The sequence below is a fragment of the Kogia breviceps genome, chromosome 12, assembly GCF_026419965.1.
Source record: "Kogia breviceps isolate mKogBre1 chromosome 12, mKogBre1 haplotype 1, whole genome shotgun sequence".
NCBI classification, from domain to species: domain Eukaryota; kingdom Metazoa; phylum Chordata; class Mammalia; order Artiodactyla; family Physeteridae; genus Kogia; species Kogia breviceps.
Window position 1 is genome coordinate 41,495,930 of NC_081321.1, and position 22,254 is coordinate 41,518,183.

Genomic DNA, 22,254 nt, shown 5'->3' on the forward strand with positions numbered 1-22,254 from the left:
GGGGCAGGAAACCCTCAATAAATACTGGCTGGAGGAATGAATGAACAAACGGTGGTTCCCAGGGGTGGTGCTGGCTGGCTCCAGGGAGTCTCCCAAGGGCAAGTGCGTGGCTGGCAAGTGCATGATCTTTTCTGAATCTCACTTTCCTCCTTTCTAAGAATGACCCCACAGAGTCATTATACCAATGAAATGTGGCAGTGTGCCTGGTGACTGGTCCCTGGCCCCTTTTAGGTACTCAGGAAGCGACAGGTTTCTCCTTCCTGAGAGCTGACGGCTGCCCTGAGCCCCTTCCACAGCTACCCATGGACCAGCTATGAGTCAGCTATCGTGGAGCAGCAGTAGTCCTCAGGCTCCCATTCTGGAAGCATGAGTCAAGCCCAAGTCCTGGAGGAGGGAGGTCACACTGGGGTCAGTTGGTGGACCCAGGCAGGAGCAGGCACGTGTCTGGCTGCTACCTTATCACAATGTGATGCCCATTGCCAGTAGCTGGATCTCAGGAGCTGGGAAGGCAGGGCCCTGGGGCTGAATTGAGTACCCCCAGGTTTGTGGGCTGCTGCTGCTGGGGGTGCAGCCTCTGGTCCTGGGGCTGGGCCCGGCCTGGGGGTGGCCTTATCTCTATCAGAGCTCCTGAATCCAGCTTGTGAGGTCCAGAGCCCTGTCTTGGTTCCCCGAGAGCCTCTCTTCTTCATCTAGTTATCAGTGCTCTCCTATGAAGACCCAGATGAACTTTCTCTAGGCATTGGTGAACATCTGAGATGTGGGAATTCCTACTTTGAACTCTCTCTCCTATACCCGTGACTCTGGGCAGGGGGTCTGCCCTTCTCTGTCTCTGTAAAATGTGACCGCTCAGCACAACGGACAGTGCCCATGTGTTGGGTGAGCTTAGGTAGAGAGGAGCAGCTCTTGCAACATTCAATATTTTAACTACACTAGGCACATCCCCCGTGCCTGGCTTCTTATCACTAGGAGCCATTGCTTCTTTGAGGCTGGGAACTTACTGGTTTCTAAGGGCATCTAACTATGGCTTACCCATCTCTCAGTAACTAAACACACTCTAGACATTAAATCACACACACACACACACACACACACACACACACACACAGAGACAGAGAGAGAGAGAAACAAAGCATTCACTGAGCACTGGCTGTGGCCCAGCCCTTATTAGGGACTGGGAAAGAGTGGATAAAACAATGCCAATTGAGGCTGACTTTGCACAGCTCTCGCCTACAGCAGCTCATATTCACACAGAGGAGATATGCATTGACAAATATTTATTTTTTTTCCATTCTTGAAATTTGCAGATCTCAGGGAAAACACTAAACATTAAAATATGCAAAAAATGAAGCAGCAACTTTGCTGGGTGGCAAAAAAACCAAACCTCACAATCCCTCAGTGACTGGTGGCTGGGACACCTGCTTCAAAGGCAGCCTTCTCCTGCTTCCCCTGTCTACTGCACCAGCAGGGTCCTGCCCACTGCTGCTGGGGACACAACGCTGGGGAATGGCATAGAGGTCCAAGGACAACAAAGTTTGGTGACTTTTATGGATTAAATATATATTTATTGGGACTTCCTTGGTGGTACAGTGGTTAAGAATCCGCCTGACAGTGCAGGGGACACAGGTTCAAGCTCTGGTCTGGGACGATCCCATATGCTGCAGAGCAACAAAGCCCGTGTGCCACAACTACTGAGCCTGCGCTCTAGAGCCTGTGAGCCACAACTACTGAGCCCGTGTGCTACAACTACTGAAGTCCACGTGCCTACAGCCCGTGCTCTGCAATAAGAGAAGTCACTGCAATGAGAAGGCCGTGCACCACAATGAAGAGTAGCCCCTGCTCACCGCAACTAGAGAAAGCCTGCACGCAGCAACGAAGACCCAACGCCGCCAAAATATATATATATGTATATATATTTATTGTATCAACAATGTGACAATACCAGAAATCCAAGGCTGTCCTCTCTTCCCTCTCCTTCTCCCTCCCCCCTTCTTTCCCCCAGCCTCCTCCTTCTCTGAGCCTTTGGGGTCTGATGGGAGGGGGCTTGGTCTAGTGGGGTGTGGAAAGAATCCTGGTTTGCTTATCCTCCTACCCCAAGTCCCAGACGCCATAAGTTTCTGAGCTCTTCCTAAGTGTTCCATGCTGAGTTTCCTTGCATAAGCCATGGCCAAAGCTGCCATCCCAGCCCTCCAAGCCACTGGTCTGAGCCGTTGAGCTGTTTGCCCAGCCCATGCCTGGCAGTCTGTCCGCAGCCATCAAAACAAACAGGAGGTTTGGCTGACCGAACTGTCTGCAGCCTTTGTTTTTATCTTTGAGATAAAGAGTCAGAGCTTTTGGCCACAGCTGAAATAAACTTCTTGAACTTTATTTTCTTCTGACTCATTTCTAATTTATGGAGAAGTGGCAAGACTAGTACGAAGAACTCTTTTTTCTGAACCATTTGAGAGCAAATTGCTGACCTGATGCTCCTTTACCACCCAAATACTTGATTGTGTATTTCCTACAAAGGCATTGTCTCTCTCTCACTCAACCACATTAGAGCCATGAAAACCAGGAGATTAGCATTGATACACTACTGCCACCTAATCTGCAGACCCCAGTCTGAGGGGGTCTCAGATTTTTACCAGTTGTCTCAGTAATATCCTCTATAGCAAAAGCATCCAGTTCTGAATCTTGTTACTGCATTTGGTCTCATGTCCTCTTAGTCTCCTTTAATCTGGAACAGTTCCTCAGTCTTGATTTTCATGAACTTGACACTTTTGAGGATGATTATAAGCCAGTTATTTTGTAGAATAATCCACAACTTGGGTTTGTCTGATGTTTCCTCATGAGTATGCATTTTGGCCAGGAGTACCACAGAAGGGATGCTGTGTTCCTCCTCCTGTATCCTATCAGGCAGCGCACAATTTCAATTTGTCCCATTACTGGTGATGTTAACTTTGATAATAGTCTGCGGGTTTTCTCCATTGTAAAGTACTTTTTTCCTTTTTGTAATTAAAATGCACTTTGTGGGGTTTCCCTGGTGGTGCAGTGGTTAAGAATCTGCCTGCCGATGCAGGGGACACGGGTTTGAGCCCTCGTCCGGGAAGATCCCACATGCCATGGAGCAACAAAGCCTGTGTGCCACAACGACTGAGCCTGAGCTCTAGAGCCAGCGAGCCACAACTACTGAGCCCATGTGCCACAACTACTGAAACCCACACACCTAGAGCCCGTGCTCTGCAACAAGAGAAGCTACTGCAATAAGCCCACACACTGCAACGAAGAGTAGCCCCCTGGCTCGCTACAACTAGAGAAAGCTTGCACGCAGCAATGAAGACCCAATGCAGTCAAAAATAAATAATAAATAAAATAAATAAAATTTTTTTTAAAAAGCACTTTGTGGAAAGACACTTTGGGACCATGTAAATATCCTGACCCTCACCAAACTTCCTCCACAAGCATCGCTGATGTTTCTTGGTTTAATTATTACTATGATGGTTGACAAATCCAGGATTACTTCGACATTTATTAGTTGGCATCTTCTGTAGGGGGAAAAAAAACCCTTTCTCTTCTCCACATTTATTTATTTATTTATAGTAGTATAGACTCAGGGATCCTTATTTTATTTATTATTTATCTTGAGGCTCAGATTATCTCAGCTTTGGCCAGTGGGAACCCCTTCAAGCTGGCTTCTGTGTCCTTTTGATATAGTCCCTCCATTCTTTAAGCACTTCCCAACTTTCTGGAACAAGACAGTCCTGACTCACCTTGTGATTTATCTGTCCCAACCCTAGAATTTGTCATTTCTCCGAGGCAAATTAGTTTCTTTTAGTGGAGGATGGTATCTAGAAACCAAGATCTGGGCAGTAGGTATGCTTACAGCTTTTGAAATGTTGTCAGTGATTTTCTGACTCTTAAGCCAGGAACAGGATATTACCTTCAAGCTTTAACCTTCTGGACTAGTGACTGCAAAACCTGTTCAGGTGGTGGACAGCATGGACATAATGAGACTTTTAATGGAAATATATGATGTATTTAGCGAGTAAACAATAGTTTACTGAATCTAAGACATCAGTGAAGGGAGGTAGGGAATATATATATATATATATATATATATATATATATATACACACACATACACAACTTAAATCTATGTATTTTAATTTATTTGTCTAATTTGAAGGCCATGAGTCTATACTTATACCTTCAATATCAATCCCAACATCACATGGTTCATTCTAGGTTTCTCCTATCCATCGTCTCCTCTTGTAGCCACTGCCCCCAGCACAGATGACCTCTTCTGTGTAGAGACAAGCACCCGTCACTCCCTAGCCCTACAGCTCTCTGGCATGGATGGCTGCTTTCCTTGGCCCCATCTTATAGCATTGGGACTGAATTATACAGGCAGGCAGATGACATTTTAGACTTTTTACTGACGAATGAATCGTTACTTTTCCTGATCTTTGGGAGGTTTTTCTCAAAACTTGTCCTTCAAAATGATTCTTGTTTTGCCATTTTAAATGTTCCAAACTGCATGATTAATATTTGGAAAACAGAAAAAGAGGAAAGTCATCCATAATTTTACCACTCAGATACAACCACTATTTAGTATTTTAGTGTATTTCCTTTCAGTTTCTCCCCTCTGTGAGCCTGTTTTCTTTTAAATATAATTACAGCTGTAATGTTGCCACACCTTTCCACCTGCATGTTTACCTAAGGCAATAATAAAAACGCTCACTGCTTATGAAATACCTAGTATGTACCAGGCTCTGTGTAGGTTGTTTTCTCTTTCTCATTTAATCCTTAATTTATCTCGCAAAGTAGGCGTTTTCCTGATGTCAGAGATAAACTGAGGCTCAGGGAGACTGTTAAAAGTTACACTTCTAGTAAGTGGTTGAGCTAGGACTGGAAACCAGGTAGCTCTGACTCCAAAGTCTGTTTTGCTACCAGCCTCCCTGAAGGTAAGTCTTTTTTCCATAGTACAACACTAGTTCCATAACTCTGATTTTAAATGAGGGCATATTATCCTAATGAGAGACTGTTTCATACTCAACTACTCCCCTACTCTAGGATATGTGGCCTGCTTACTCTCTCTCTCCGCCCCCCAGCCCCCCTGCTCTTCCCCCTCCCCCTCCCCTCCCCCTCCCCTCCTTCTCCTTCTCCGCCCCCCCCCCGCCCCCACACTGCCTTAATGAACATCTTCATGGATATGGTTTTTCACTAATTGTTTTCTAAAGGATTGACTTAATTTGAATGCCACACTGAAATGACATTGGCATATTATCATTTAAAAAAGAGAGCCTAGGGCTTCCCTGGTGGCACAGTGGTTGAGAGTCCGCCTGCCGATGCAGGGGACACAGGTTCGTGCCCCGGTCCGGGAAGATCCCACATGCCACGGAGCGGCTGGGCCCGTGAGCCACGGCCGCTGAGGCTGCGCGTCCGGAGCCTGTGCTCTGCAACGGGAGAGGCCACAACAGTGAGAGGCGAGCGTACCGAAAAAAAAAAAAAAAAAAAGGAGAGAGCCTATACTTTAATAGGCAAATTACTTGATTTAACTAGCATATATTTGAATACAAGTTTGGTTTTATTTAAGGAGCATTTAAGGCGTACCTGCTGTTTACCAGGAGTCATGGCAGGAATGGAAACTGCAAAGATACTTTTATTGCACAACTCGGTGAGAAAGCCAACAACAAGACATCTCCATTAATGCAACCCATGACTAAGCCAATTGTTTTAGGGGCTGTGCTGGTGATGCTCTCCCTGAAAGACTGAGGGGTGATATGGGGCAAATGCTCAAACGATGGGCTGGTTTAGTCAGCTCAGGAAAATGTGGTGGTGGGTAGATGGGATTCCCAGTTGACAGATGTAATAGTTGTTATTGTGTCTTAGCTCCAGTGTGGAGTTGCAACTTGGCTTTTTCAGCTGGCTCTGTTAGGATCTGCCAGTAGGGGGTGCCAGAGGGAGACTGCAGGGTGTTTGCTTTCTGTGGGCTTCCGGTCCTCACGCAATGCCCCAGCAATGTGTCTTCACCCTGGCAGCAGCCCTGCCTTCCTGTAGCAGCAGCTGAATGCAGTTGGCAGTTTTCCCAACACTTGAAGAATCAATCAGTTTCATCCTGCCCCCTACTAGAGGTATCAGTGCCAGCCAAGCAGCGCCTCTGCCCCAGAGTTCTGCGTCTCAGGGGCCCCTCCTCTAAGGTTCTGAGTTTTAACACTTCTAACCTCTTCCCTTTGTTCCCTCAGCCCTAGTTACAGTATCCACTTCTGTCAGTGCCAGTTCCCTGATATCTTAGGGTTCTCTTTCAGTTACGCAGTTAACAGTTCTGTACTTAGTTAACCATTCTTTACGTTGAATTCTTTCTGTTTAAATAACTAGTGTGACCATTTTCTCCCTATTGGAAACTGGCTGACAAAGGGCAGGTCTTGAGTTCCTGAGATGCAGAGGCCCTTGCAGTGCCTACGTGCTTTCTTTTTAGTTCTGTGTACACAGAGGTATGAGGAAGGGATAGCTCTCTGGCCCATGGACCTGTGGGAGCTGTAATGTTGGTTGAAAGAAAGTAGCCCCTTCCAGAACATTCTGGCTCTTTCTTGACAGGTTTCAAATAAGAAGTGTCTAGCTAGGCTGAGGAATTGCTGACCGGAGAAATTCCAGCTAGAATGTTTGGCTGCTGTATGTTCCATGAAGTTAAGGGCATCTCCTGGAGATGAGAATCTATTTTAAATAGTGTGTCTTCATAAATTCACACAAATATTTTGTCTGTTTGATGCATTAAATGGCCAAAGAACAACTTTCATTGGAACTCTATTAAACCAACATCAGTGAGCATCCACTGAGGGTCAGATGCTGGGTTAGACAGTGGGGAAATTTGACAGAGCATCACCTGTCCTTACTCCGGCAGGTCCCACTGTCTACCTGGGGGAGTCACCTACGGAAAGAAATAAATGCGGCAGATTGAACACACATATTTACTCTCCGAAACTCACAAAAACTGCAGTGAAGTTTGTTTGGATACAAATACAGTTGGTTGTTTTGCAAACGAGAATTTATTTCAACATGATTGATATATTATGGAACGATTTGAGCCTAACGTGAATTTCACATTTGCTTTTGCACAATTTTGTGTGTAAAAAATGGGTGAATGTGGATAACTGAGCCACGTAGAAATACACAAAACGCACACTACTCAAACAACTACCACCTGCCTCAGTTCACAACCCACACCCATCCACATTAGCTGTTACAACTTTCCATCAAATTTCAGGTAACCCTCCTCCTGCTAATAACATACAACTCACAATAACTTCACAATAACTCACAAGCTGCAACCCTTCCGGTGCCCATGTCCACAAGCAAATGTCAAGTCTTTTTTCCAGGTAAAATGCTTTATTTATTATATTTGTTATATATTTCTTAGCCATTTAATATGTGTAAAACTGTGCTACTGTTTTTATTAGGCTCCTATCCTTTTTTAATGGGTCACTGATGACATTTTTGAGTATTGTGCCCCTAACCCCTTTTCCCCTCCATAAGATCTGTGGTTTTGTTGCATGATTTTGCACAGTATGGTGATTAAAAAAAAAAAAACACTTTTGTTTAAATTGACATATAGTTGATGTACACATAGTACCGTGATTTTCAGGAATGTATATATCATGTTATAGCAGAACTGTTGTGTGTAAGACAAAGAAAACAGCAGGGTTAAAGCAGAGCACTTCTGGAAGCTAGAAAGTAGAATAAGTTGTAACCAACTGTGAGCTAATAGAAAAATGAACGTATTGATCTCTGCCCCCCAACCTCCCATTCCTGACACAGAGCTCCTAAAACCCTCATAATTCCCCAAGTGATAAGAGCCTTAGGAGCATCTTTTGTTCTAATATTTGGTCTTTGACCCTGTCTCTGACACAGGGCTGCTAAAACCCTTGTAAATTCCTAAGTGTAAGAGCACTAGGTGCATCTTTTGTTCTTTTCAGGAGGCTCTGGGTGAGCTCCTGGATGGCAAGCCATGATTAGAAGCTTGGAATTTTTATCTCCACCTGAGCATCTTCCAGAGAGGGGAGAGGGGTTGGAAATGGCATTAATAATTGATCACACCTATGTGAGGAAGCCTCCATAAAATCCCAAGAGAAGGGGGTTTGGAGAGCTTCTAAATTGCTAAAAACATGCATGGATGGGGCTGGGGGAGTGATGCAACCCAACTCCATGGGGACAGAAGCTCCTGATCTTGGGACCCTCCCACACCTTGCCCCATGTATTTCTTCATCTGGCTGTCCACTGTATCCTTTATCATATCCTTTAATAAACTGGTTAACGTAAATGTTTTCCTGAGTTCTGTGAGTCACTCTAGCAAATTAATGGAACCTGAGGAAGGGGTCTGGGAACCTCAGATTTATAGCAAATCAATCAGAAGCACACTTGACAACATGGCTGAAAGGAGGGGGCAATTTTGTGGGACTGAGCCCTTAATCTGTGGGACCTGACCCTATCTCTAGGTGGATAAGTGCCAGAATGGAGTAAACTGTAGGACATCTGGATGGTGTTGCAGAATTGCTTGGTGTGGGGAAAACTTCCCATACATTTGGCCACCAGAAGTGTCAGAAGTGAAGTGTTCTGTGTGAGTAGTAAAGGAGACACATGGGAGGAGAACTCTAGGTTTTTAAATACACTATCTTAGACCCAAGAAAGTTGACTCTTAAGCCAGCTGGGAGAAAGAAGGGATCTACAGAGGGAGAGCTTCAGAAATCTGCATGGGTTCTGCTTGGGTCCATGGTTGAGTAACCAGTGTTGTATGCATAGAGTGATACTCCATGAGGTTAGGCAAAGAATGACTGGGGAGTTGTAAGCTGAACAATTTTCAGAGCTCATTCAAGTTAGAACCAGAGAGGAAAGTCCTTAATAAACACCCGGGGCACTCAGCAGAGACCACAGGAGGATCATGCACTAGTGGAAAGCCTAAGGTAGTCCAGAATAAAGACTACTCTAAACTTATCCTAACAGAGCTTAACGCTGGGGGACTTAAGCTACCTAATTCCAAGACTTAATATAAATCTACAGTAATTAAGACAGATGATATTGGCAAAAGGATAGACACATAGACCAATGGAATGGAATAGAATCTAAAAATAGACCCACACACATATATGGTCAATTGATATTTGACAAAGACAAAAAGGCAATTCCATGGAGAAAGAATAGTCTTTTCAACAAAGGGTCTTGGAAGAACTGGGTATCCATTAAAAAAAGAGAATTTGATGCATTACACAAGAATGAACTATAAATGGATCATAGACATTAACATAAAAGGTAAAACTATATAACTTCCAAAAGAAAACATAAGAGAAAATCTTTACAATCTTGGGATAGAGAGAGAGTTCTTTGTTAAGACACAAAAAGCATGAAGCAAAAAGAAAACATTTGATAAACCGGACTTCATCAAAATAAAACCTTTTGCTTTTCAAAGACATCATTAAGAAAATGAAAAGTCAAGTCAGCCTGGTAGAAAATATTCATAATTTATATATTTGACAATGGACTTGAATGTAGAATACAGAAAGAACACTTACAACTTGGTAAGAAGACAAATAGCCCAGTTTAAAAATGGGCAAAATATTTGATCATACACATCACAGAATAAGATGCATGAATGGCTAGTAAGCACATGAAAATATGCTAATGTTATTAATTATTAGGGAAATCAAATTAAAACCACAATGAGATCCACCAAACCCCCATTAGAATTATTGATAATATCAAGTATTAGTGAGTATGTGGAGCAACTAGAATGTTCATGTGTTGCTGGTAGAAAAGTAAAATTGCATAACCACTTTGGAAAATCACATTTCAGTTTTTTTTTTTTTTTGGCAGTACGGCGGGTCTCTCACTGTTGTGGCCTCTCCCGTTGCGGAGCACAGGCTCCAGACGCGCCGTGGCTCACGGGCCCAGCCGCTCCGCCGCATTGGGATCTTCCCGGACCAGGGCACGAACCCGTGTCCCCTGCATCGGCAGGCGGACTCTCAACCACTGCACCACCAGGGAAGCCCACATTTCAGTTTCTTATAAAGTTAAACATATATTTACTTATGACCCATCAACTCCACTTCTAGGTATTTATTTACCCAAGAGAAATGAAAATGTATGTCCATAAAAAATGCATGTCCAAGACCTTTCATATCAGGTATTCAATATAGCCCCAAATTGGAAAGAACTCAAATGTCCATAAAAGGTGTGGATTGTGCTATATTCATGTGATGGAATGCTACTCAGTGATAAAAAGAAATGAAGACTTACCCATGCAAGAGCATGGATGAATCTCAAAAAATTTACATTGAGCAAAAAAGCTAGACACTAAAGAGTACTTACTGTATAATTCTATTTATATGAAATCCTAGAAGAGACATCTATTCTATAGTGGCAGAAAAGAGATGAGTGTTTGCTTGGGGCCTAGGGTTGTGGACATTGATTATAAAGAGGCACAAGGAAATCCTTTGCTGGTAATGGGTATGTTCTATAACTTTATTTTGGTAGTGGCTACATGAGTGTATACCTTTATTGAAACAGATCCAACTGTACACTTAAAATGGATGCATTTTATTGTATGCAAATTGTACTTTAATAAAACTGGTTTAAAAAATCTAGAAGATTGGTTGAAATCTATTTATGAGCCATTGGACCTTGGAATCCCCTACCCTCTTCAGAATAGCCAGACACTGTTCCTCCCCACCTCCACAGAGGACTTCAGTTTTATTCTCTGGAGTTGGTTAAACAGAGGGTCTTTAGAACAAGGCACAGTGGGGCATAGACACCTTACTGAAAAGATGGTGAATGAAGTAAAGTTTACAAGGAAGTGCTGAGACCCCCCGCCCTCTTCTCTCATTTGGTTTCCAGAATGCTGTAAGTCAGACTTACAGATTCCAGGAAGGGGTTTGGAAGATTTTTCTGACCAGCTGCAAAGGAAAGACCCAAAACACTGTTACTGGAATCTCTCCGTATGAATAGCTTAGCTAGCTCACTCTACAGAGATCCTAGCATTGACATGCTTCATGCATGCTCATGGAGCCATTAGTGCTGCCTCTGGAAATGTGAGTAATCAGTCATGGACTGATAGTCATCTGAGAAGAGCCTCCAACATAAAAACTGAAGCTCAGAAAACAAACAGGAAAAAAAATCTGGAGGAAGCAGAGACTAAGTAGGGAGATGAAAATATTAAAAATAAAAATCTCCCTTTTATTAATATTTTCAAAGAAAAAGAGAAGATAGATTATTCTTGAAACAAGAACAGGATACAATAAAAATTGCATAGTTAGAAAAAAAAATCAGCCCTTGGAAATATAAAAACTATGATAGCAGAAATGAAAACTTGAGTAAATTATTTTGAAAAGAATATGAAGGAAGTCTAGAAAATAGAGGAAAAGGGTAAAGATATGGGAAATAGGACATCAAAGATAAGAAAGTTAGGGAACCAGTTCAAAGAGGTCCAGCATTTAAGTAAGAAGAGTCCCAGACAGAGAGAACAAGGAAAATATAAGGGGAGGAATAAAAAGAAAGAATCCCAGAAAAACTTCCAGAACTGAAGGACATAAGTTTGCAGGTTGAAATGGACCACTAAATCTCCAACAGATAACAAATCATTTTACTGGGAACAGAGAAGACTCTACAAACTTACAGAGAGGAGAAAAAAGTTTCATATACAGAATCTAGAATCAGAATGACTTCAAACTTGTCAGCAGTAATATTAGCAGCTAGAAGACAAAGAAAACCTTAAAAATTTTGAGGGAAAACATTTTCCAACTCAGAATTCTACAGCTGTACAAACTAAGAATTAGTTTTTAGTATAAAGAATATTCAGACATACATTTTATCAACACATTTACCTCACCTTTCTCAGAAAGCTACTGGAGGATATGTTCTATCAAAACTAAGGGGTAGGGCTTCCCTGGTGGCGCAGTAGTTGAGAGTCCACCTGCCGATGCAGGGGACACGGGTTCGTGCCCCGGTCCGGGAGGATCCCACGTGCCGCCGAGCGACTGGGCCCGTGAGCCATGGCTGCTGAGCCTGCGCATCCGGAGCCTGTGATCCGCAACGGGAGAGGCCACAACAGTGAGAGGCCCACTTACGGCAAAAAACAAACAAACAAAAAAACTAAGGGGGTAAACTAAGAAACAGGAAGAGATAGAATGCAGGAAACAGAGATTCAAGTGCAAGAGAGAAAATAAGGGGTCCATCCATCTTTCGACCTATCTATATCTGGGGCATACTGGGAAAATGGTGGCTGAAGTGGGGAAGGGAGACTTTCTTTTTCCTGTTGTCCTGCTGGGATACTCAACCAATAGGATAAAAAGCTAACCAGCTAATGAGTGGCTGGGGGAAGTTTGGTTTCTTGCTGGACCCCAGAGGAGATACATCAGAAGCTTTGAGTTCTTTGAGTTCTTAGAACCCTAGACCCTGGTGAAATTTCAGAACTTAAAAATAAAAAAAAAAAGAGTGAAAATCCTAAAAACCCCCAGACATAAAACAATCAACAACAAAAACAGGTTATCTGAAAAGGAAAGAGAATTATACTGGCACTGAAGTTATCATCTGCAACTTGGAAAGCCCCAGGACCATGGAAAAGACTCATAGCTTCCACGGGGAAGGAATCTTGGCCAAAATATTGTTAAAGTATTAGGGTAGAAGACAGACATTTTCAGATCTGCAAGATCCATGAACCATTTCTAAGGAACCTATTCAAGAAGGTAGTTAAGACAAATGAAAATTAAATTTGAATGAAAACAGAGACATCTCAAGATAAAAGAAGACCAAAAGCATATCAAGGAGTGGAGGACAATAAATCTAGTAAAATCTATAGCAAGTAAATGGATGATGATAAACTGACTTTTAACTATGTTATAAATTAGAAAAGATCTTTGAAATAGAAGGCAAGGGGAAAAATCCTTAGCAGAAAGTTGAAATTAAAATGACAGATTATTTCAACCAAGCCCAGAATATGGGATGGAGAGACTGATGGTGTTGAGAGGAAAGAGGGGATGAGGATGAGGAAATGAAAAACAAAATAGGTGGAGGGTATCACATGACTATATACTTTTGGTATTGTTGATGGGGAAGTACTGGTTCAAATATAACTTGAAACCTGAAAGTAATTATTAGTAAACTTGAGATAGATAGAAAAACTGCCAAACACCAGGGAGGAGAAACCTGAATTTAAAAAAGAAAAAACCAGAAGGACACCCACTAACATAGTGACTTACAGGGACAGGTAAGGGGAGTGGGATTTAAGGAAGTGAAGGGAGAACTTTCCTTTTTCCCTCTATGTTCTTCTTGAATTTTTGAATTCTTTTAAACAAGTAGGACACATTGATTAATTGCCTTTATAATTAAAGACAATGACGTAAGGAACTCTGAAAAGTTAACAGCGGTCAAAGATGCAAGGTGATACCATCTGCAATGTCGTTGGACAACTGCTCTGCCCTGACTCTCCCTTTCTTTCCCAGCATAGTTGTTCATTTTCTACAAATGATTAATGACTGTTGCTTGAGGAAAGGGCTAGAGAATGGTATGTAGATAACTCCTGAGGCCCCAAGGTGAAAAATGAAGAACATATGCTATAAATGAAGATGGCTATCTGTGTACTTAACGCATTCTCATTTGTTGCAGAAGGGAGACACCCTGGCAGCCCTCTGGGAGATTCAGTGTTCTCATCGTTAGAAAATTGGAGTCTGTGATGGGACTTCGGTGACCCCAGGTTGGAAGCCACTAGAGGGGTGGTTTGGCGAGATCTCTGGCCTAGGTCTTCTTAACCTAAAAGTTAGGGCACCTGGATTTTTGTTGTGTCTCTGCCATTTTTATGAGCCAACTGTCTTTGTGCGAGTCATTTAACCTCTCTGAGGCTTATTTCTCACCCCGGAAAGACAGTGCTGCTACAGAATCAGCATTCTTTAAATGTTTGTTGAATAGATCAATGATCAAAGGAATGGGTGAAGTGGCTTGTCTAAGGCCCGTGGGAGCCATACCTGAAGTCCACAGGCATCTATGCAGCCCGATGCTCTAGCAGCTTAACAAGCAGTGAAGGTGCTCTCTCCCTTCTCACGCCCCGCACTCACTGGCCTCGGCACTCTGCACACTTCCTGGAGGATACGCTCCTGGTTCTTCACGGAGCACAGGACCAGTGTGCAGACCACCACATCCATGGATCCAGCAACCACCTGGTGCAGGTCCTCCCCGGCAGCCACCACGAAGCGCTCGAACTGCAGGTGTCGGTTCTCAGCAATGCTCTTGATCAAGAACTTCTCAAAGTTGGGGTTGGGATCAAGACAGGTCACCTGGCATCCAGGCGGGTAGAACTTGAAGTCGGGGCCCTGTGCTGCAGCCCAGCTCCAGCAGGGAGAGCTTCCCGGAGGGGCCCGCGAACTCCTGTAGATTGCTGAAGACCTCCTGCTTCTTGCTCGCCATCTGTTGTACATCACAGTGAAACTCACCAAGCAGTAGGGGAACCCTTTTTTGCATGTCCGGTTCCACAAGCCCGGAAAGTCCAGCAGGTACATGGGAAATGCCAGGATGCACATGGAAAGAGAGGGTGGGTGAGGACGGCCAGGGGCAGCGTCCTGGAAAGAGAGCCATGGGGATGAGGGATGGAGGAATGGGAGCAGGGTGGGTGGTGGCACCACCACCCCAGTAGCACCGAGTGGTCAAATGAAGGACACATCAAGGGGAGTGGTGTCTCAAGTCCCAACCTCCTTGGGCTCCTACCAGAAAAGAGATGGCAGGAATCGCCATGGGCAGGTGCTCCAAGGCTAGCAACAACTCCCGCTTACTGAGTCCTTAAGTACATTATCTTCTTCAATACTTAAAAGAACTCATGAGACAGACGCTCTTAATCCCCCATTTTACAGAAGGAGAAACTGAGTGTCACAGAAGGTCGTGAGCTGGGAAGCGCAGCTGAGTCAGAGTCCCCACCTTTCACCTGGAGCTGCCTGGTTTCCTTGGAGACTGCTGATCTCCTTTAGGGAGAGTCACTGTCACGGGGACTGAGATGAGAGAAAGTGTGTGCATAGGATGATTGGGTAGAGTATTTGGTGAGAAGAGCCCCACAGAAAGTTCTGGAAGCAGAAATAGCCATTCTCTTAGAGTCTGTAGAAACGTCTCTGAACTAGCCTCCTCTGCCCACACCTTGGAATATCTAGATCTTTGTCCACCCTTAGCTGATTCCTGCCATAGACAAAGGCGTTTGTCCTCTACGCCAGGGCTGGATAGCGCGCAGCCCACTCTTAAATCCATCTTCCACCTCCACCCGCCTCGCCCCCTTAATTAGCTCCGCCTTCTCCTCTGCCAATCTGCCTGCTCAAGTGTCTTATCCTACAATAATCCTTTCCTTGAGTTTTCTTTCCTTTCAAGATAATTTCCCGTCTCGCTTCCTCTTACTGCCAGGCTCCATTAGCAATTGTGTTCAGCACTCGTAGTTTCCACGTCCTCACCTCATTCAGACCTCAGCCCACTGACATTTGACTTCTACCCCTACAGTGCCAATGAACCTGCATGCAGACAGAGGGAAGGCTGTCAGAGGGAGGGGAGGGACAGGGGAGAAAGAGAGGGTGAGTGTATTAGGCAATGGTGGCCATGGAATGGAAGTCTGTATCTGAGGAGGTGCGGGACGCTGGCATCCAGGGCGCAGGTGGAGAGACAATCTGTCCTCAGAGCCCGGAGGCAGAGAGAAAAGATGGGTGTGGAGGTAAGTTCAGGTGGGGGAAAGAAGGTAAGAGAGTTTTTAACCAGAGAGCTTTGATTTTTCTCAGTGAAGAAGAAGGCTATGATCTATTGCTGAGAATGAGGGTGTAGGGTACAGGGTGGGCGACAGGAAGAGAGTAAAGAAACTTTGCAGCAGCAACCAGGGGGACTGGGAGAAATTGCTGACCAACGGCAGAGAGAAGCCTTTAGTAGCAAAGAGGATGCAGGTGAGCCTGGAGACTGTGAGTAGGTGGTGACACTGCATCTTCACGATATGGTTTTCTTCACGAGGCATTGCAGTTTAGAGCAGAGAAGGTCAGCGTTTAGGCTAAACAGGGCTGGGGGTTTATCCAGGTGTGAGAGACTGAAGGGTAGGGGCCAGAGAAGGAGGGTTGCAAGGAGTCCAAGCTAGAAAGAAAGTGTGAAGGAGGGTGTGGGGGGGTAGAAAATGGAATGATTGGGTTCAGGACTGGACATGCTGGTGTGGCTGAAGAAGCCATCTGCTGAAAGTGAGAGAGTTATGAATGGTACTGTGCTGTGAGATCAGAGTTTGAAACTTCAGAGACGAACCAGTTTAGGGTCTAGAGAGGGGACAAGGGCAGAGACAAGAGAAAAAAGATGAACGTGAAAGTCACTGGAACTAAGGAGCTAAGGAATGATCAGGCTAAGATGCTGAGTGGGTCACGTGCCTGGAGATGAGGGTGCCAGGGTGAAGAGGAGCACGCAGGGCCAGGTGCCAGAGTCCCTGGTGAGGGTGAGGGAGTGGCCATCGGATTAGGAGGTGACTGGGGGGCCCGCAGGGACCAGCCACAGGGGAGGGGGTGGACGTGGTATAGCATGAGCCTCCTGGGATTTTAAAAAAATTACAGGGCTTCCCTGGTGGCGCAGTGGTTGAGAGTCCGCCTGCCGATGCAGGTGACACGGGTTCGTGCCCTGGTCCGGGAAGATCCCACGTGCCGCTGAGCGGCTGGGGCCGTGAGCCATGGCCGCTGGGCCTGCGCGTCCGGCGCCTGTGCTCTGCAACGGGAGAGGCCACAAGAGTGAGAGGCCCGCGTACCCCCCCCCAAAAAAAAAAATTACAGTGATTTGTACAATCAATATATAAAGGTAAACTTTCCATCAGTATACAAAGTCTTTTTCTTCTTTTCAATAGATAGCATTCCTCTGAATGTATGTAGCCCAATGCATTGAATCACATCCCACTGACGGGCATTTATGTTGTTTCCTGTTTTTCGCTAGTATAAAATAATGGAGGTAGAGGCCACATGTATGTGTGCACTTTTGGTGAGAACATCTGTGGGATAAGTTCCTGGCAGTGAATGTACTTGATCAAGGACAAGCGTATTCATTTTATTTCTTTTGTTTATTGAGGTAAAGGCAAATGTCTTTAATTTTGATAGCTATTGCCAACTTGCCCTCTAAAGAAGAAGCGCCAATAGATGACTCCGTGCACAAAGGACAGAACTTTCTGTTACCCACACACTTTCCAACACTGTTAGCAAGCTAGTCTTTGATAATCTGACAGGTGCAAATGGCTTTTTATTGCTATTCTTGTGGCATTTCTTTAATTTGAATGAAGTTGAGCATTTTTTTTCCATATTTACTATTTGATTATGTTTGTTTCTTTTCTTTTTAAATAAGTTACCTAGTAGTTCAAAGTGCCAAGGTTCAAATCCTGGCTTTTCTACATACTAGCTGTGTGACCACGGGACATTTACTTAAATTCGTTGTGTTTCAATTTCTTCTTAAAATGAGATAATAATGTACACTATGCGAAGGGCTTAGAACAGGGCCAGGCACATGCTAAGTAAGTACTCTATAAGCATTGGCTGATAATATCCATGTCTGTTGCCCAGTTTTCTGCTGTGTTGTCTTTTCCTTATGGATTTGTCTCTTCTGGAAAGCCTGTTGGCTGTCCTATATGTGTTTTGTCATTTGACTTTATTTGTAAGATATTACATTCCATGCAAAAATATTACATGGCTTTTGTTATGATTGCAATCAGTGGAATTCCAAGACAATGAAAACACATTATGCCTTAAATATTTTTTTCTTTAGGAATTTGAGGAGGTGTTTTGAGGGGACGGACAATGAGTAATAGAGCCAAAAAGAATGTCTCCCCCACCTCTCCAGAGAGGACCAGCCAGTTCTAGCTTTGAGGGCTGCAGGACCGCAGTGTCTGGAAAGGCTTAGTGACACCAAGCAGGGCTGCAGAACTTGGGCTGCTTGTTTGTTCACAGCTGGGTCCAGAGGTGCAGGGGAGGCCAGGCAGACAGTGGGAGGACAAGTGATGTGCATGGCGATGTGTGTGTGTGTGTGTGTGTGTGTGTGTGTGTGTGTTTCTGTGTGACAGAACGCTACAGAGATGGAAGCGAGCCTCTGGATTACGGAACAACAACTGCAAAAGGTTTTGGAAATTAATTCATCTCAGGATTATGCCAGGAATCTCCTAACAGGGTCTCTGTGAGGCCAGCAGAGGCATGGGCTGGTGGGAGACTGGGTTTAGATGAACCAATGGACGGGGCAGTCTTGTGGGGCAGGAATTTGATCCTCGGCCTCTTGGTGTTGACACTGCTCTTGAAGCCCTCCAGAGGGTGTTTCTGTGGGCAGCCTGGCACCCAGCGGGCTCATGGCGTCGGCCTAGGAATGGAGAGACAGGAAGAGACTGGTGAGGGCTGGAGCCACCAGGAATGTGTGGGGGAGGGGATGGGGAGGTGACGGGCGGATCCTGGTGGGTCTGGAATGGGGAAATATGACCGGAGGCAAGGCTGCATCCTGGGCCCAAAAAGCCCACAGACCTTTTCTCCTTTGTAGTGTCCTCCCAGCTCCCTCTCCCCATGAACCTGAGGATATCATCTCCGGTGAAGAAGCTGTGGCCCAGGGTGGGGCAGCGACTTATTCAGGGTCACCAGCATTGCCCTGCCAGAGTTCCCAGGCCAGGCTCTAGGGAAGCAATGGGGGTGGCGGGGAAGGGAGTGATTCCCGGCGTGGGCAGGGCATAGCCTCCAGAGGGCAGATCCAGGTGTGGGGGGGCAGCTGTGGAACTTGGGTGGGCTTAGGGGGTGGAGGGCTAGGGGGCTGGGGTAGGAGGTAGTGGGGAAATGAGGATGAGCGCTGAAGGGTAAGGACTTTGGAGTGTATGAGAGAGAGTGTGTGTGTGCGCGCGCGTGTGTGTGATGTGGTATATATGTGTGTATGTGCATGTGTTCATGTGAGTGATGTGGTGTGTGTGTGTGTGTAAGTGATATGGTGTGTATGTGTATGAATGTGTGGGAGTGTTTATGTATGCATATATGTACGTGAGTGTATATGTGTGTGATGTGGGGTGTGTGTGTGTCTCTCTTTCTCTCTCCCTCTCTCTCTCTCACACACACACACCCTGCAGCAGACACACTGAAGGTCTCCTTGGGCATCCCTCAGCCTCTGGCCTGAGCTGTCCCAACACCAATATGGAGGAGAGGGAGGGGAAGGGGCCTGGGTCTCCACTGGTGATCGCTGAGAAGGGGCTCCTGTACGTTAGTCCTCCTTGTCTAACTGAAATGGAAACCAGGAAGGGCATTCCATCCCCAGCCTCCTCCACCCAGGATGCCCCCAAGGGCTTGGTCTGAAGTGACAACCTGGCCAGCTCGCTGGGCGGGACTAGACGTGGACTAAAGGCGACAGTCCTGTCGGCTGTCTTTTCCAAAGGCTCCTCAGGCTGCCCCTCTAGCAGAGCTAACAGCACATTTACCCCCATCTTGGGCTGGGTTTGAAACTGCTGGGAATTCTTTGGTGGTGGCTTCAGGTGGGGGAGATGATGAGAGCTGGGGACGTTTAAACAGGAAAGTGGCAGGGTTGGGGAATGAGGAGGAGTGTCTGGGGGCACATACAAGCACGTTGCACAGACATTCGTACATGCAATGTACGTTGCACGTACAGGCGTGCAAGCGTGTATTCACAGACACACCTATCCCCCTGCTCCCCCCCGAACATAGACGCCCACTTGTATAAGCATATTCACAGACATGCAGACACATATGTAAACACACATGCCTAGGGTGTGCACGCAGCCAAGCCCAGGGCAGGTGCATACACACAAAAGTGTACAGACATTCACACAAAGTGTCTCAAATACACATAGGTGTCCCCTTCCTCTCCAGGGACAAATAAACTAAGTGGACAGGAATGTGATCTGGGGCGGGGGGAAGTGCAGGCCCAGGGTAACCATCACCAGGAGACGTCTACTGGAGCGGGGAGGAGGGGGGCGAGAAGTGGGCTCATGCCCCACTTGGCCTGGTCTCTGTATGCAAATGAGGCATGGGGACACGTGGGCAGGGAAACCACTTCACCCAGGCCCACCTTGGGGTCAGCTTACTCAAGAGCCGAGCTCTCTCAAGAAGGAGCTGGACTTGGGACCGAGGCTGTCGGGGAATGCCTTTCTGGCTCTCAGTAGCTTGGGGAGGGGACCGGGGGCTGACTCCTGGCCTAGAACGTTTTGTCCACCCCTTCCCCCAATCTTTTACCGCTTGATCTTTCTGCTCTTGTCTCAGGAATCTGGATATTCTTCACTCCTTCCCCAAGCCTCCTCCAGGGAGCTTTCCCTGACTGAGCCCGTTGCAGATCGACTGGGACCGCTGTCTTCCACCGCTCCCTGGGTCCGCCTGCATCAAGGGGTCTGAGCTTCTACGGCCCTCCTCCCCACTCTGGACGGTTCAGGCTTGGACGGAAAGCCTGGGCCTCGGAGGGGTGGACGGCGCGATGGCGGAAGCGCGGCCCGGAGAGGAGCTGGCGGGCAGAGAAATGTGGCCGGCGGCCAGCCCCGCCCCTACCTGTGTAAGCCTATCCGCCCGCGCCTAGAGGATAAAAGCGGCCAAGTCGCCCGGAGGTCCGCGAATTAGGCCCCGTGTCGCCCGCCGCTCGGTCCAGCCCGGCCCAGCCAGCATGTCTATCCACTTCAGCTCCCAGGTCTTCAGCTCGCGCTCCGCTGCTTTCCCGGGGCGCGGCACCCAGGTGCGCCTGAACTCGGTGCGCCCCGGCGGCTTCGGCGGCAGCAGCAGCAGCCTCTATGGCCTTGGCGCCTCGCGGCCGCGCGTGGCCCCGCGCTCATCCTACGGGGGCCCAGTGGGCGCCGGCATCCACGAGGTCACCATCAGCCAGAGCCTGCTGACCCCGCTGCAGGTGAACATCGACCCCTCCATCCAGCAGGTGCGCCAGGAGGAACGCGAGCAGATCAAGACCCTGAACAACAAGTTCGCCTCCTTCATCGACAAGGTGAGCGGCCCGCGCTGCCCCAAGCCAGGATCCGGGCCCCAGCAGCCGCCCCGCAGCGCACGTGGGCCAGGGGCTGGGAGGGCTGCTGCCTGCTCTCTTTCCGCCGATATCTGGGACTGTGCCCTCTCCATGAACCCTGTAGCTATTTTTGTCCCCCTCGGTCTCCAAGCCCTCTCTTGCAGCAAGCTACCCAAATCTCCCTGCTTTTTCCTCTGAGAATGTGTGCGTGTGTCTGTCCGGTTGCCCTGGTGGGCTGTGTCTGTGTCAGCTGGGGTTCTTGGGCAGCTTTTGTTATCCGAGTCAGGTTGGGAGCTCCAGACGCCAAGGTCCCCTTCTTTCTCTGGGCCCCCTTCTCTGAGAGGAGGCTGTGTGCAGTCAGAGATGGGGCAGGGTGAGATTCTCCCTTCCCGCCCCACTTATTATCTAGCAGATGCTGGAAATAAAGGACTGGAGGGAGGCAGGCTCCTGGCCCCACCTACCTGGTCCTCCATCCTCCTTTGGGTGGTAGGAGGTGAGGTTATACTTGCCCTTGGAGAGCTCTCTGGGGGCACTGAGGGTCATGGAGAAGGGCCATTTAAGAGGTGCTTTTCCTCTTATGTCCCAAAGGGGTGGGGCATAGAGATGGGGGGGAAGCGCACTTGTGGGGCTGGACCCAAGAACTAAGGGCTAGCCCCTGGGCCCCTCTGGCCAGGGCCTCCTCCCTGGGCATAGAGCAGGCTTTCCCTTTCCTGCCTTTGTGGACCTCTCTGCTTCCCTGGTCTCCCATGTCCTCCTCTCCTTCACCCTTCAGACTGTACGCATCCTTCAAGTTCTGGGGCAGCCTCTGCAGGAAGCCCCAGGGCCAGGTTCCCCCCGCTGCTGCTTGGCTGCAGCCCCCAGATCCTGCTGCCTGAGTTGCTGGTTTTGAGGAGGCCTGCTTCCCACCACCAGTCATTTTGGTGCTCCTTAGGGACTTATTTTACATTGGCTTGATTGTAGCATCCTGTCCTGAGGCCTTGTGGGATAAAGAGGGAAGGGGAGAGAGGATACGGAGAGAGGAAGAGATGAGGTCCCAGCCTGAAGGGAGGGGCCCCGAGTAGGGCTCAGGACACAGACAGGAAGGGGGCAGCCCTTCAGAGAGGGAGGTGGAGGCTATCGCTTGTGATGCAATGGGAAGCAGAGGAGGGAGGAGACCCTGAAGCACAAGCACTGGCCCATGTCAGTGACCTGAGCCCTGGACACACTCTGAGACAGTTGAGACAGAGAGTCCTGGAGGAGAGGCTTGTTCAGGGTGGGCTTCCTGGAGGAGAGAGCCAAGGGCTAGGGGCCCAG

The 22,254-nt window shown here is 47.1% G+C and overlaps 1 protein-coding gene and 1 pseudogene across 2 annotated transcripts in view; one reads left to right on the forward strand and one right to left on the reverse strand.

Moving 5' to 3' along the window:
* Positions 1–1,450: 1,450 nt before the first annotated feature.
* On the reverse strand, positions 1,451–14,534 carry LOC131767093 (thiol S-methyltransferase TMT1A-like; annotated as a pseudogene).
* A 5,349-nt stretch (positions 14,535–19,883) lies between these two features.
* Positions 19,884–22,254, forward strand: part of KRT7 (keratin 7) — a 37,950-nt gene continuing 35,579 nt past the window's right edge. The window contains exon 1 of one of the 2 annotated variants that reach the window (XM_059082149.2): positions 19,884–20,943. In XM_059082149.2, the coding sequence (XP_058938132.1) occupies positions 20,614–20,943 (330 nt within the window). In that variant the 5' untranslated portion in view covers positions 19,884–20,613. The remainder of the gene's footprint in view (positions 20,944–22,254) is intronic. The other variant, XM_067009346.1, reaches the window with a different exon arrangement.